This window comes from Electrophorus electricus, chromosome 12 (genome assembly GCF_013358815.1).
Source record: "Electrophorus electricus isolate fEleEle1 chromosome 12, fEleEle1.pri, whole genome shotgun sequence".
Classification (NCBI taxonomy): domain Eukaryota; kingdom Metazoa; phylum Chordata; class Actinopteri; order Gymnotiformes; family Gymnotidae; genus Electrophorus; species Electrophorus electricus.
This window is the reverse complement of record NC_049546.1, coordinates 12106710-12123621: the sequence shown is the minus strand read 5'-3', so window position 1 is coordinate 12123621 and position 16912 is coordinate 12106710. Positions and strand designations below refer to the sequence as shown.

General features: G+C 41.1%; 1 protein-coding gene across 2 annotated transcripts in view; it reads right to left on the bottom strand.

Moving 5' to 3' along the window:
• The window catches only part of LOC113574197 (teneurin-1-like), a 138287-nt gene that overhangs the window by 100335 nt on the left and 21040 nt on the right, over positions 1 to 16912 (bottom strand). Inside the window, exons 2-3 of one of the 2 annotated variants that reach the window (XM_027004950.2) lie at positions 14103 to 14390; positions 11972 to 12232 (exon numbers count right to left, since the gene is read on the bottom strand). In XM_027004950.2, coding sequence (XP_026860751.2) covers positions 11972 to 12232; positions 14103 to 14322 — 481 coding nt within the window. In that variant the 5' untranslated portion in view covers positions 14323 to 14390. The remainder of the gene's footprint in view (positions 1 to 11971; positions 12233 to 14102; positions 14391 to 16912) is intronic. The other variant, XM_035532295.1, reaches the window with a different exon arrangement.

The window sequence follows — 16912 nt, the reverse complement described above, 5'->3', positions numbered from 1 at the left end:
ATCAACTAATTATATATTATGAAGTTCTACAGCATGATGGCAGTACTTTTTCACAATATTACTGTCTAGTCATGTGTGTTGATTTTACAATAAATAATCACAGAACCATGAAACTAGCAAAGCCAATGTATTAGCAGTCAAATTCCCCAGGGTAAATCAGGTAAAAGTGGAGGTCCAAAGAACTTGTTTATGAAGCAGTGAATTGTGGGTAATCCCAATGCTGCCATAGTTCTTTTATGCAAAGCATTCTAGACAGGACTGTCGATGCAACTCTCGAAATTACAGAATTTAATTAAAAAACAAACAAACAAAATAACCTTGAGATGTTTATTTGTTGCCCTTACATCGCACCTTGTTTTCCAAAGATGACACTCAAGAAAACTCAAGGAAAAGAACAGCATCTAGCCTGGTAGAGCATGCCCACGTGAGCATACTTGTGGTCATTTTACACTAGCGCTTGGACCATAGTCTTTTACCATTCCTGGTGATGCACTGAAAGACACTGTTTTTTGGACAACTGTCCTAAAGTATGGATGAAAGCAGGGGCCATTTGTCTTCCATACATTTGTCAGTTTTTTGTTAGCTACTTATGTACAGTAGCACTGAGGTTACTATAACAATACATTCTCTTTGTCCATTCACAAGCAAATGTTCAGCAATGCTACAAAAATTACAGTATATTACTTCCGACTGAATGTTTTTTTAATATATATATTTCACTGCTGAAAACATCATTTTCAGACATAGGTGGCATATATTCATGTTTTCGACAGAGGAGGGAGGACTGAGAGGCAACTAGAGACAAAAATAAGAGGGTACAAATCTAGAGCTTCACAGGCGGTGAAGAACGCACTTACCTGTACTCCTCTCCAACCCATCTCGTCTTATTATCCGTGTAACATCCAAGCACATAATGTGAGTATAACAGATCATGGAAGGCTTTATAATCAAGGGAAAATTGTGGGGAGGGGTTGTTCTCCAATGCGTTTGCTTTTAAGCCTCAAAAAGGAGAGGGGACATAAAGACTTTCCTGCCTCGAATGTGAGGATGCAAATGAACGGCAGTGATCATAAACTACTTAGGCATAAGGAGTGTTGTTGGGGTGGGGACAGGGGGTGCAGCATGGAATATTGCATGTAATGGGAACTCATGCTTTTGTTGTCCACAGATTTGTGCTTTTGCTGGTCCACCACTGGCATAGATACATTCTATGTATTATATGTACATATCAAGTATCATGTGTTGAGGCTAGCAGTCATTTTAATTCACAATTCCTTGAAGTACTGGAAAGATATGTCTGTAGCATGACAAGCCATTGGGTAAACAATTGTGTCTTAATTTGGACCAACTGTTTCAGAACTGAAAATATTTAGTGCTTGATACATCAAAAACCAAGTTACAGGCTAATGATCAGTGAATTCTCAAATAAATTGGTGAACAAAATAAGACATTCTCACAATGGTGCAGGTTCCACTTCACGTTGTGTGAACAATTAACACTAACTCAATATTTATTTAATCCATAGGGATTGTATAATACAGGAAGTGGCATATTGATATACTGGTTATGATCATTGAAGATTCTGTAAGAGTCATCTTTTGCACTGACAATAATAGGTTCTTTCACTACACTTTCAAGCGCTACTCATACTGAGTAAATCCAAACTATGCCCAAACAGGTTTTTTAGGGTCTTTTAATACTACAAGTTTTTCATTTATTTGACAAACAGCAACAGTAATCTTTCAAATCATATACATTGATCAAGATATGCAGACTCTACAGAGGGCCAAAATAAAAGAAAGAGGCATCTAATTCCCTATCAAATAATTCACAGTGCCCTTCCTGTCAAGTAAGTTATAAGGTGCTCGCCGCTCGACACTGGCTAGTACTATGACAGGCGGGCCTAAAGACTGGTAAAGTCGCATGTTTTGAAACTTCCTCCCCCATTAAAAGTGAAGGCTGTGACTGTTGGCAAAAGCCACTGGTGCAACGGGAGACACCACCACTGCCGGGGTCTGTCAATTACAAGGCGGGGGAGCTAACAGTGAGCCAGGCAAGCAGCATAAGTAGCCGGTGACAAAATGAAGCTCTCTCCCCCAGCCAGCCCGGCTCCATGGCCGACAGGACTCCATGCTACAAAACAAGAGGGCCCTTAGAGTAGAAGGGAAAGAAAAAATTCCCAGGGCTTGCTTCCTTGAAAGGGAAGACCCCCTTTGCAAGGCCTGTTTTGAGAGTACCAGCGACTTCTGATTGCCACATCAACCCTGCACAGCTGCATTTTCCTGGTTTTCTTTGCTAAGTCTATTTTGTTTGTTTATTACACTGTTCTTATTCAAATAGGACAGTGGCGAGGCTCCCTGAGCAGTAAGACAGAGGAGGAGAAAATCAATCATGGCAGAAGCAGATAATATCCTCTTTCAAATGCACATTTTCATTTCCTCCCTCTTCCTGCCATACTCTTGTGCCCCCTTTCCCCACCCCCTCCCATCATTCTGGAGGCGATTAATAAGACTGGAGGGCCTCACTACACTCAGCAGGAACCTGCCAACATAAACAACTTACTGACCCCTTCCGCTTTTAATGCTTTGTAGCTGGGCAACATTTGGATGTGGAGGGACAGTTTGTTTCAGCTAATCTCTTTGTATATGCAGAGAGCCATTGTTCCCTTCTGCAGTGAGCTTATTCATCTGTCACTCACAACTCTTTTTATTCTAATACTCAGGATGCGCACATAGCAACAAACCACATAGATCTACTTACTGTATATCAGTATATAGTAATAGTACAGTACACAGACTCGCTGATAGACAGACATTTTCACATGTATAAATATCCAGATCCAGTCAGACAGCATAGCTCATCTCCTCCTTTGCACAGTTAGTGTTTGACCACAGGACCACAGGCTGGATATTTCTGGGATGGCAGAGTGCTCTCAACCCAAGGACTGCTGTGTGTGACAAATTCAAGCCAGGTACTGGCACTGGTAAAGCCTCACCCACAGTCTTCCTCCACCATTAATAGCAAAGGCTGTGACTGCTTGCAAAAGCCAGTGGTCAGTGTCACTGCTATGATGCAAATGGTCTGTCACCCAAGGGCCATCAGTGATTATATGGTAGAAATCTGACCAGAGATAAATGGGGTAGATCAGTGTGATAAATGGGTAGTGTGGCATGAGCTACAGATCTGTAACCGAACCATCTGTAATTGTGCACCTATAAAATGCACCTATATGTTACATAGGTATTATATAGGTATGTTTCTCCAACGAAGAAACACATGAAGAAACACACACACACACAATATATATATATATATATATATATATATATATATATATATATATATATATATATATATATATATATATATAAAATGTCCATGCACATATCACAAAATGTCAGATATGTATGTCCACAGATACCTAGGCCTTGTTTAATTTAAACCTTTAACATCAGCTACATAATAAAGAGAAAAGAAATGCACAAGAGAGACAGGAAGACTGCAGTTGCCATGAGACGGACATGGAGCGCACAGACCAGGCTGTCAAATATGGTAGATAAGGGTTGTCATGGAGATCGCACCCCTCGTAGGCTACAGTCTAACGGCCAAGTTCAGTTCACTTCCGAACTCTGGGCGGCTGCAAGAGTGAATTGTTACTCATCTTCAGTCAATAAAAATCACCCCTGTGTGCAGACTGTTCCTCTTTCAAATCAACTCAAGACAAATGTCGACTCAGTCATGACAACAAAACATGTCACCTGAGGATTCAGAGCCACAGAAGATTTGGCAAAATGAACAAAAAAGAGGTTATGTTTTTACAAAATTGTAGAGGAGAAAACACTTTGCTTTCGTGCAGACCATAAAGTGTTTTCTAAATTTGCAGAGTCATTTAATGGCATCCTGACTGAATTCATTGGGTTTTATTTCCATTAAATTGCCAGGGGATTCAGTGCACTACATCAACTCCACAACTTAAAGACTCTAAATGTTAGCGTTGAAATGATCAATAATGCACTGAGCAATGTTCTTTAGGACCTAATAGACAAATCTATTTCAGCAGACCCCTGGGGCCACAGAGCATGCTGGGAGCAGAGCTGGGATTCATATAACACTTTCCCCAAAACGCTGTGACACTGCTGGGTGCCAGAAGCAGAACTGTGCACTGGTTGATTGCTTGTGCCAAAAATCATATCACCTCCTTTACACGGGTCTTTTAAAAACATACAATTTGTAGGTTAAACCATTTGGTCATATAAACTTTATTTATTTACATTTATTTTTTTATACATTTATTTATTTATTTATTTGTTTGTTTGTTTTTTATTGGGAATATGAAAGAAAGCTTCTTGCTAATTGACTCAAGCCATGCCCTCCCTCACCCCTTGTTATATGAATTTGAGTGTCAGTTTTATTCTCAGGGATCTTAGGCCGTAGGAAAATTGTAATGCAGTAAGAGGCTGAAACAAAAGAAAACAGCACTAAAAACCACTTTAGATGTCAAAAAATCAGCTATTGAACAAAGTATTTCTTTAGCATGTCTTCCTGTCATGAAAACATTGAGATGACTAAGATACTGCCATAGAAGGTGAAATAATCAAGCTGCATTACAGACCACTGAACAAATCTATTCATTAACAAACTTGGCTACTTATAAATAATGCATATTTTAAGAGTGCACTTGGCTAACATGCAGTGCATGTCGTAAATTGACTACAAGTGAGTTATAAATAATAAAAAATGTATTTTTGGTTGAAGTCCCATTTCAATGATCAAGCAGTGTATTACTGAAAATGAAATTATAAATATAAATTGAAATGTACGAGCATAGGACAAGTCAAGAGATATTCTGCCATCTTTCAATTTTACAGAGAATGAGATGGGAAGCATAGTGTTATTGCTTTAATATCTCTGTGGATATAACTTCAGAACAACTTACCATCAAATAACCCACATCAAAAGCCATCGATAATCCCCAACAGTTTAAATGGATTGTGGTGTTTCATAATAAAATTTTAGCACTTTTGCCACTCTTCATCATACAGTGAAAGATAAATTAAATCGGTAACAAAGATGGCTGATGTCTTTCCAAATTAGGCAAAAAACACCTTTTTGTCACTTTTGTAAAGGTGACCAGAAGAGAGTTTGTCCATGATCAGAAAAACACCTAATTAAGAAGGAACCTTACAAGGGTGGATTAATAGTAGTTAAAAGTAACCTCCAGGCAGTACCCAACCCTCACTAAATGACAGGCACTGGCCTAGCTGCTGAAGTGTAAGCTAACACACTGGCCCAATGTTGCAGTTACTGAAGAATGCATACGTTGCCCATAATTGGATATCCAATCTACCTTTCAATTTCATTAGGTAACATCATGCACTCTTCCTCAGGAGTATCCAGGCCCACTGCTGAACCTCTCAGGTCATCCTTCCTCTTCCCCTACCCTGGAGAACACTTCAGTGGGACAGTACTTTCCATGGGCTGTGGTCCTTCCCTAAATACAGGCTGGCTGCCATGCCTCATACCTCCATTCTTTCCTCTCCCTCTCCATCCCTCTCCCTGTGTTAAGTAATGGTGAATGGGAAGAGGCAGGATCCAAGCAAGAATGTGCAAAATCTTTATTGAACATAATCCGAACACCTAAGTCAACAAGAGTGTCCAAGGTCAGAGAGACATTACAGAGACACATTATGAATGCAATAAACCAGGAGAATAAACCATTGAGACAGGTAACAATATTACATGCAAACAATACCAAACCAAGGCAGATAGCAATACAAGGGGGTGTAGCAGAATGAAGTAATGAGGGGATAACACAAAATAAGTGAAGGGTGGGGATAACGCATGTCAGGGTGGAGACAGGAACAAAACTGAAACCAAAGCAGACCCACCACAGTAGGCAACCATGACATGGTAGTTTGGCCCTGATGGGCTTTCAAAATGTGGACCTTGGCCTGATGGGCTTTCAAAATGTAAGCCCTATCGCCAAAATTCTATCAAAAAACAATTCTATCGTTATGACACTGCAAGACAGAGCTAGCGTAATATCAAACTGATCGACATGAAGGTAAGACTCTTAAGAAGGGCAAAGAGCTAAAAAGCTGGTGACCCAGCACACTGCTGCAGGTGAGGAATGTCAACCTCCCTAATAGCAGAGTGTAACAAACTCAAGGCCAAATTGCCAGTGAGATTTCACACAGCTCACGGGCCTGCTTGCTTATTTTCACAGCATTTCCTTTCTTATAAACAGAAGGAAGAGATGCCTTTAAAACAGAACGAAGACAACAGTTTAGAAAGTTTCTCTTCTGAAAATGTAGTCCAGTGGTTTAGAGCTTGACCGCTCTTGGGCATATGAAAATGGCATATATTGCCATACCTTGCTGATGTATTCCAAAAACTAAGAAGAATATATGATTTTTTTAGTCTTTTACAGTTTTATGCAGGCCACGCAGTCAAAATGCCCATATCAGTTCATCTCAGTCCCAGTCCTAGCGACAGGAAGCACTGCACATTTTTGAGTTGACCTTGTGCTGTCATACGAGACTTAGTTCATGAACAGTTTTATAATGTGTGTTGGAACAGGGAACCAATGAAATGTGCAGTCCAAGGACATCAACATGTCTGGTATGAAGGAAGACATTGCATGTAAAATAAATTACCCTTAAGTAAAATTCACATGTGTCTGTAACACTCTTGGGTAGACAGCAACAACCAGCAACACTGACTGGTTATTAGAGAATAGAACAAAACTAGATCAAACTCCCCTGATCCAGGCACTGGAGCTTCCCCATTCACCTCCATGTCAGTGCATGTTAGACCATTGGTTTTGACCATAGATTCATCAGTAAATTTGTAAGACACTATCTCTCAGTTCACCAGGGGAGGAGGAAGACGTCTGCATGCTTACTTAAAAACCAAACCAGCTATTCCAAATCGACCTGTCTGCTCCAATTGGGGCTGGACCGGAGCATCTCCTGGCAGGTCTAGATCATCAATCGTTTTCACTGAGATCTCTGAAAACGAATGGGAAGAACGAGGACAGGCCGGCACAAAATGTGTGGCTCCGCTTTCGCCAGCATGTCTGCATTTGATTCCCTTCCCACCAGCCCCTTTCTCTGACATTTCCAGTCAGAGTGATAACTTTCATAATAGGTGAGAACACAAAAAGCTCAGAGACTCAGCGGCACAGATGAAAAAGATCACGGCATCAATAATGAACTGGGGTCTGCATGCTCTGCACTAGCGTCTGCCTGCGCTGGAGGGGCGCACGTGATCTAGCTGCTGTAAGCAGAGGACGGGGGACGGGCAAAATAAATAACTGAGCAAAATACATTTTAAAAACCAAGAAAAATAACAACAACATAAGCCACCTGACAGTGCTTTCACCTGTGTGCTGTGTGAAACAATGCATTCTAAAGGTATTTACTGATAGAGGCTGGCAAAAAAAACAAACAAAAGAAAAAGGAGCACAGGGACACAGTCTCCCCAGTACAACAAAAGTCCCCCCCAGTACAACAAAATTCCCCCCCAGTACGACAAAGACAAATGCATTCCTGAGGAGAAACTATCCAACCTGTAGGACTATGGCCTGACCTTGTACGGATGTGGCAAAATGGAGAGCAGAACAGAGGTACCCAGACACTGGATCACTGACAAGACCGATAATGTCTTGTGGGAGAAACCGTTCCAAATGGATCTTTTTTCTAATACAAAGAGTATGGCAGGACATGTCGACCTGATTATCCAACAAACTTCGCACCTCCGTGCCCCGTCCCCTTCACGTTTCCCCGGCGATGGCCGTCTCTCAAGATGGAGTTGCCTGTGATTGACATTCTGCATGGAGCTTGCCACTAGGAAAGGTGAAGAGGCATATCCAATCCCCCTCTCATTAGACACGACCCTGGCAGGTTCCCAACACAAACAAACTCCATCTCACACCAATTCTCCCAGCTCCATCCGCTGCTCTCACACTTGCCATCTCCATCCCGGTCTCTCTCTCCCCCCAACCCTCTCTATATTGCTATCTCTCTCTCTCTCTCTCTCTCTCTCATTTCTCTCATGCCCTCACTCTCTCTCTGACTTCATTTCTTTCTTTCCCCCTCTGCCTTGCTCCTTTCCATCTCTGCCTCTGCCTCCTACTGTCTACTTATCCCGCCCCCCAAACCCTCCTCCCACCCCCTCATCTCCAAGTGAGGAAAGCTTGGCAGGGTGTGAACAGAGGTGCTACACCTTTTCCAGAGCATGCAAATGAGTGCTGCCCTTGAGGGCTGATGCATAGGCTTGGCTTTTGTTTGTGGATGGAATGCAAACTTTATTCTCTAATCTGCCGCAGCTCACTGGATCAAGGATAAGTGCATTCGACTGGCTCTCCTCACTGGCCAGACAAATTGGGCACGAACTCTCACTGAGCATTAAGACAAAGGCAGTCAGAGTAGTGGAATGCCAGAAACACACAATAACGCATAAAAATCTCCCCGAGACTATTTATGCAAGGTGACAGCTTAACCCCTGCCACTCCCATCCCCACCCAAATCATGGCACTTGTTCTCAGTAACTCTCTGCAAATTAACATACACCTCAGTGGGTCTGGAACAGACGCGAGAGGGAAACGCAATTCACCCGATATCTCTGACCGATTTGTCTGACCGTGTGAAGGTGGAGTCTGGGCCTTATCTAACTCGCTGGCTGTTGAGCCGTGACGCAAACAGCAGTGTGCCATGCAGCAGATCAAGTTATCCGAAGCACAAGGTATTCGGTTCACTCGCATCAGTTCACTATTAAAACGCCTTGACTGAATTTATAATGCAGCGATTACAAAAGATTGCATTCAGTTCAATGCCAGCAATGCACACAGAATGGTACAAGAGATACAGAGAAAAAAAAACGTATAGCTGAATGAGCATATGCCATGGAACCAACCATGCAAGTGAACAAGCAAAAAGTCAAATGTGGAAAAGTAAATCTTTGCGTCTTTGGAATTCTCTGCAGTCCATTGATTTATTGGTACCTGGTTTGAATATTACAGTTTTTTCAAACACTATCAAACACATTTTGAACAAACACCAAATTCAGTGTTTTCTTCAGTTTCTAAAAGTCCCCCATGCGTAAAGCACGAGAGTAATCATTGAATGGTTTGGTAAGTATGATTACATAAATAATATGGTATGCCTTTTGCATTCATTTGATCTGGGTGAATCATCTAAGGTAGATTTTTGGACTGACATGGTCAACGAATCAGGGACGTTCAATCAGATCGTCATCACGGGAATATTGAATTCACCTGTGTGTTCAGAGGATTTTGTATATAAGCCTGTCTCAAGCTATCATACACTGCGAAGTATTGCCGCTAGATTCTCTAAGCATACCAGGCGTTAATTTCTTTGATTATCTTCCTGTGTACCAAACCCTGATTTTGTATTTCTCATTGAAGATTTTTGCCTGACCCTTTTTTGGAATTACTGCTTGGTTTTGACATGGACTGTTGTCTCTATGATTTGGATTTCCCCTTACTTTGCTCTTTTGGATTTGACCCTGGTTTATTCAGCTACCACTGAGCTGAACACTAATACAGCTCCTGTTTTATATCCACGAGCATCTGCTTCTGCCTGGCCCATTACAGTTATACTGTACTATATACTGTACAATTAACCTTATGCTGTCACACAGAAAGCACTCCCAGTCAAAACACAAAACTCTACCCACCACAGTGGGTAAACAACACATAGATGTCACAGTTTAACAGTTAACACATAGATATGAAAGCGTAGTCAACAAATGGCTTGAATCCAGACAGATGAGTGATAGATTAAAGGAAAATTAATAAACTTTCCTTTAAATAAAGTATAAAGTATAAAAAGTATTGTGGAGTGACGCAACACATGCATATGGTCCAAGATAGGAGTAGTGCATGATTCAAATAGTAAAGTGAGATATATATATATATATATATATATATATATATATATATATATATATATATATATATATATATATATATATATATATGAGAAAGCATATGTTAAACATATATGTTCAGCAGGCCACTGGACCTCAATCTAAATGACTTTGATAGAGGGTTCAGTATTGAACAGGAACTTTAGTCACATAGTCACATAGCCTCCTCAGTTGACTACTGTTTCATTAGGAACAGTGACCAAGGAGACATCTGGGAAAAACAATCAAATAGATTGTAGTCGAAGGTGTGACCTCAATGGCTCAGATGCATGTTCATTAGTGCAATATACAAGGAGAAGGAACTGCCCAGAACATATCTGCATGTTTATGGTCCACATGTTCCCCCACAGGGAAAGGTCCCTGCAAGTCATTCTCATTGGTCAACTTTATCCTATAATGAAACATTTCTATCTCAGTGGGAGTGGTTTCTTTCATCATTGCAGTGCATCAGATCTGACCACCTAAGGGACATTTTTGGACCGACATGGTGGACAGTACTCTCCATTATCATCATCAAAACGTCAACTGAGGAAATATAATTTGGAAGGATTCTGAACTTATAGAAGCTATGCCAAATGAAGGAGATCATAGAGAGCAGGAGAATTTAGAGCATCCTGCTTAGTGTACATTGCAGTTTATATCAATCACTAACACATAAATTCTGACACTTTGAACACAGTTCAAGAAAAGTTATCTTCCAATATCAAAAGCAAAACTCTTGGCAAAACCTTAGACAATATTCACCTGATATTCTCAAACTGCAGATCTCCTAAACTCTTTTTTTAATGCATGTTTTATCTTAAAGCACAGTTAACCTTATGTTCACTATGTCACCATGATGACATTTCTATCCTGATTTCTATTCTGGGAGTGATCGTGAAATAGTTTGATGAGTATGAAAATGATGTAGATTCTATGCTATGGGCCATGCAATAGCCTATAGGAGATTTTGGACAGATGTGTTAGATGTGACATGTTAGACAGTATTCTCCTCCACCATCATTAAAACACCAACTGAGAGAATACATTTTGGTGGATAACCTCCAGTACAGTTCCAGAGACATCTAGAATCTCTGTCAAGGTGGACTGAAGCTCTTTCTGGTGGCTTGTGATGGTCCAACACTACTACGACAGTTTGTTACTTTTTTCTTTGTCATTTGTGCCTCAGGTGAGATCCCTGGTGTCTTTGGTGAAACAGAAAGCAACAGCAAAGTAACTGACAAACTCTAATGACATTTCTCAGTGCTATTTTGGATGCTCTGATTGAAAAGGAACATAGAGAACAGACATAGTGTCCTGCCTGTATTCTCATTTGGAACATCAATTTTCATCTCAGTATTCAGGTCCATGCATAGTTCAATGACAAGCCACAATTCTCAAATGTGTTCCTTACTGAGCAGGAGCCTTATTGGCCAGGGAAGATATCATGTGTGATTTAAATTATGTTTGTTGGCTTATCCAAGTGCAGAGATGGAATCCAATGATACTAATGGATTGATTTGTGTGTTTTGAAAGTAAAGCTTAATTATGAGCAAGATTAGTTTGTAAATCAATAGTTTGTTTTGCCAGATATAGATGTAATCTGCTGAACTGATTTTGAGCTTTTTGATTTTTGTTTAAGGGTTTGAATAAATGAGATTTATATTTGTAAAACTGTATTTTTTCATGTTTTTTTTTTCTGACATTAATGTCTGACCACCTTGGCTATAATAAAGAAAGACACATTTTACAAAAGAAAAAACATAATAAGACTCTTAGGAAGCACACAAAGAGCAGAATTTTTTAGCCGTGAAATTTACACTTCACCTCAGCATGGAGAATGTAGCTGTTCATCTCCAACACTCTCCTCCACGCTCCCTCTCTGAAGTCATTTCCCAGTGAAAACCCTGATGTCCACTTGTCTACTTTAAAGACACTCTGCACTGTAGCCCACATCAGTCAAAAAACTCAATCTCTCTTAAGTCCAAATGAAACTCTCCACAAAGCCTCTGCATGGCGGACCCACCCAGGTGCCACTCACCATTCTCGCCGTCCGATTTCCTCTCTTGCTCTGTGTCGGTGAGCGAGAGCACAGAGTTGGCCCGGCTGGACAGGCATGAGCTCGGCTCTGACTTCGTTTCCTGCATCCACAGGTGCAGGGCGTGGCTGGGCAAGGGTTCCACGTCCCCCTCCTCATCCACATCTGAGCCAGGCCCCAGCGTGTAGCTGTGCTGGGGCCCGGTGCGAATCTCCTCTGGTTGATTTCTGCTCAGCACCTGGGTCGGCTTGCCGAACTCCAGCTCTGTGGTGGAAGGGGGGGCAGGGGGAGGGGAGAACTTGCCTGAGAAAGAGCTTGCCTAGGACATATCTGTGACATGTTCCTTCTTTGAGATGTCACTGCAGTTGTCACACCTACTGGTGGTACTCGAGAGATAAAAATGAACATCTGAATGGCTTTATTCACCCTCTGATAAAAGCAGCATTTGTTAAGATTTGGGGAAACATGATACATTTCTTTATACAAATCAATACATGATTGCAATACATGGTGATTGCTTTGGTCAATACATTAACATTAATCTTTCTTCACTGTTTGTGGTTCATTAACATTACTCTTTAATGGGTCATGGATCTTAGTGTAACACAGCTGTGTTACAGTATAATCTAGTATTGTAGAAGTAGCCAAGACAGTTAAGGATCTAGATGTTATTATGGTGCTTTAGCTCCATGAAATGAGCCCATTGCAGATGTCTCCCCAGTAGAAAGTGCTCGTACATAACAGCAATACTTTCTCCCCTTGTGTCCCCAGCTCCCCTGAGACCTGGCTCAAGTGGAATTTAAGAGGGCACTCTGACAGGAGTCACCCCGGCTACCCGGCCCATGGTCCTAGCATGGAAATTAAGCTTCAGTCAGAACATCTGTCTTCAGTTCAGCTTCCTGAACCAAGATATCAGAGAGGCATGGCCCAGCAGCATCATTAAAGTAGCACGTTAGCCTATCCGCTACATAATTCATCCTTTTTAAATGGCGGAGTTAAGTGCGATCGAGTGGAAAGCATAGGACGGACCGCTCTGCTATACGCAGTGGGCTGATCCCCTCTCAGGCTGATGCAGGTGTAGGAGTTATGGCGTAAATCTAGCCAACTGAACAATATTTCTTGCAGTAATGTGTTCCCTGACAGAGGGATCTGGCTAGATCATCGTCCATGTTATTGCAACCAATTCATTTCAGTACACGATTAAAAACTGCTGCGTTTTGGCAGCCCTCCATGCCAGAGGACAGAAATAGGTAGACAACAGCAATGAAGTATTCATTTTCTCATTGCAGGGTCGGGGGGCACAGCAACAGCTTTGACAAGTTTTGCCCTTAACAGGATTTATAATAATTTTTTTTGGACATTCACACACAACAGTGGCAAATGACTAACAATGTTCAGAATGTCAGATCAGTATGTAAGTTCTCTGCTTTCCTTGCTTTCAAATCACTACACATACGCTTTTAAAAAGTAGCCACCGTATGTTGGATGCACTCAACATTATTAAAGCATTATGTAGAGAGCAGGTGTGAAAAACGTACATTGGGCATGCATGGCAGCAAACACATGCAATCAGCGTACTCACTGAGCTGATGATGAAAGCACTGATTACATTTCAGTGGAGCTATTCTAACTGAATCAAGGCAACAGATTTGACTCTCTCAAGATCAAGCAGCAAGCGCACATAACAGAGTGCCACTGCAAGTGATTATAAATGCACGTCTGTAGTTGTTAGAACCTCGGCAAAGCATGGGGGGAAATACAGAGTGACAGACTATTGATCAAGGCCAACAATACGCCCACTCCAACTCTGATTATCTGTGATCTCAGGGTCTATTTTTCCCTTAACACTGGACATGACCCACATGAGGACAATCCATCAAACCACTAATGCGTACCATTTTGCCATTTTCCCACTGAAGATTTTTTCCCATTATGTCTGAGGCCAGAAAAGAGTTCCGTGAATGACCCATTTTTAGCTTTGTCTGCTGGAAATCCCACGTCTGAAAGAGAAAACTCATTTCCTTCTTTATTAGGTCTACTCAGTTCGATGTATGCACACAGTCACTACAGACAGTCACTACAGTGACTATTTTGGAAGGGGATGGGGTAACAAGGCAAGGCATTGGCCTTTTACCTTGTGTTTCCTTGGTGAAGGAAGTTGTTTGCCTCTTGGTGTGGCTCTTATAGGTGAGGCGGACGTCCTGGCCGTAGTCAGCCAAGGTTTCGCGGGATGTGTAGGCCTTCGCCTGGCGACTGCCATCCTCGCTCTCATCCGACGAGCTCGTGTACGACATTTCCATCTCCCTCCGTGCTTTGGACAAGGGCTGGTATGGTTTGCAGTCCATCTCTTCCATGGCTGGGGAAGGCCGACAGTGCTCATTCACACATCACACCACCTAGGCAGGACACAACGCAGGAGAACCTGAAATCAAAGATTTTACAAAGTCAGGCTTATTGTCTAATAGTTTTGTTTTGACAGTCAGCAGTTGTATGTTGGATGTCAAAAACATGGATACAATTGTTGAACTAGAGCTCATCAGAAGTAAATGATCTAGCAGACAGCCCTTTTTGTCATCCTATAAACCTTATAAATTATTTATGATCTTTTAATTAAACTTTTAAATAGGATTTTGAAAAAGACTGAAAAAGGATTTTGCTACATAAGAAAAGAGGCTTGTGGTGAAATAAAGATCCTCCAGCATGTGGAATGAATATGGTGTCAAAACCCAAAGGTTTTGTATGCTTTTAATTCCAGCATACTGTTAAAGCACAGTGCAATATCAGACTTCAGAGTACTGCACTTATTCCAGCAAGCATCAGAGCAAAAATTCATTTAGAGTCATTTCAAAGTGGTGTTAATTGTTAAGGGCTGGAGTTTGACAAGCTTATATACTGGGTTCCTGGAAAAAATAACAGTGTAGTCTTAAGCAAAAATCCCAGTAATAGCCCGGAGCTCCCACCCTGTAGTAACAGCACTCTTACTTGGAATCTGTGAAGTAAAGCTGTTAAAAATATCACCTACTAAAACAGTGTGCACTCCCAACCTGCGTCTCAGTGGGAGTCTAGGTAAGCAAACATCCAGAGAGATCTCAGGGGTGAATATCACAACACAAAGCTGCAAATAAACAATTTTTTTTTTTAAATGAGCAAGCACATCTTGGCTGGTGATTGGTTGAAACCAACCAATTGGATGGCAAGGAAAACAGCAGCATACAGATATGGCTTCAAATGCCAAATCTGCTCTTAGGCGGTAGGAGAAAGAGAGAGAGAGAGAGAGAGAGAGAGAGAGAGAGAGAGAGAGAGAGAGAGAGAGAGAGAATAGGCTGCCATTGGGTTTGAGCACAGCCAATTTTCATTATAAAGCTCCATTAATGTACATATCCTGCAGTAACCCAGTCTGGGCTTTCAGCGGTTGACCCACCCGCAGCGCGGGGTGGAGTGGTGCTATATGGCCCCCTCTCTCTCTCAGTCCCAGGCACAATGAGGAGAAGAGGCATGCTGCATTTCTCTTTTCCTGATCCAACACATCCGACTCGCCTGGTGAGTTTCAGGGCCTTCCCCGACTCAAGCAGGTGTGCAAAAGCTAGGGCAGACCCGAGGATCCAAAGGTTTCGGACTGAGAGTGGCTGCTATATGGGAAATGAGCTCAATGTGTAGTTTGATGGTTAATCACGAACCAAATTAATTTCACGATCATGTTTCACTTCAGAATCATCAGAACACTTTTCATTTTGTTTACCTTTAACTAGGTTTGTAGAACAAACAAAATGAAATATCCTATAAGGTGATATAATTCCTCTACATTTGTTTATTATTTCTGTAACAACATCAGATGAATATATTTGAATTAGAACGCCCTCATTTGGCATTCTATATGATTTATCCCATTACTTATAAAGGACATCTTAGCTGAAAGAAATATAGTATGTGTTTCTTCCGACTGCAGAGCCAAGTAGTTTTCGACTCTGTCTATTATTATTTACTTGTTTATATTTATTTCCATACAAATTATGAGGTTGTAAAGGCTTGTGTCAGCTCATTTGCTAAATACCTGGCAAGTTGAGTGGAGGAATGATTGAGAAGCACTCGTTGGGTTGCAGGTACAATTTGTTTAAATTAGGGCTAAAAAAGCATTAAATAAATAAACAAGAAAGTTCATCAGAGGATGAGCTGCACAGAACAACGCCAGTGACCAGGACATCCATAACGCAGCACGTTTTTTCCTTCCAGCTACATTTTTTTTTCTTGACAAGCAAACAAACAGGATGTGCTTTATTCATGTTTACTGCAAACAATATGCAGGTGGACTTTTCTTCCCTGTGGGAGGGAAAAAAAAAAGCATTTGAAGGTAGAAGAACTGATGGAGAGTGATGCAGCTCCATCTCCTTCAATATGAAAGGGAGGCTTGAATGGCAGACTGATGGAAGTAGTCCCATAAATTCTAAACATCACCTTATCCTCCATGCAAACTGTCTAACCTTGGTTTTAAAATGGATCCACCTTGGTGTGCTGTGCTGAAAGCTCAGTCTAAAACCCTTTTGGTAATGGCTGTATTATTTAGGCTTCTCTGTGCACAAAAGCATTTTATTGGCTAAAAGGATTTATGCTGAGTAATATAGATAATGTTACTTAATATGCTAACATTTAGAGCCCTAATACTTCTGTAATTGTATCACTACTTCACAAAAGTACATTTTCTCACATTTTATTATCAGCAGTATACTGCATTATCATTAAAAAAAGTGCATAAACAAATTTAGACCTATGCAATACTAACATTTAATTGAGAATATTTCATTTTATTATGTCTGTTTCCTTTGTGCCATTAGCATCTACCATTTGTACATGTTTGGACTGATATCTGCCATTATCATCATGTGATAGAGACTGAAGTATTGAGATATTATGGAAAGGGAAAAAAATTAACCCACATACAGTGCACAT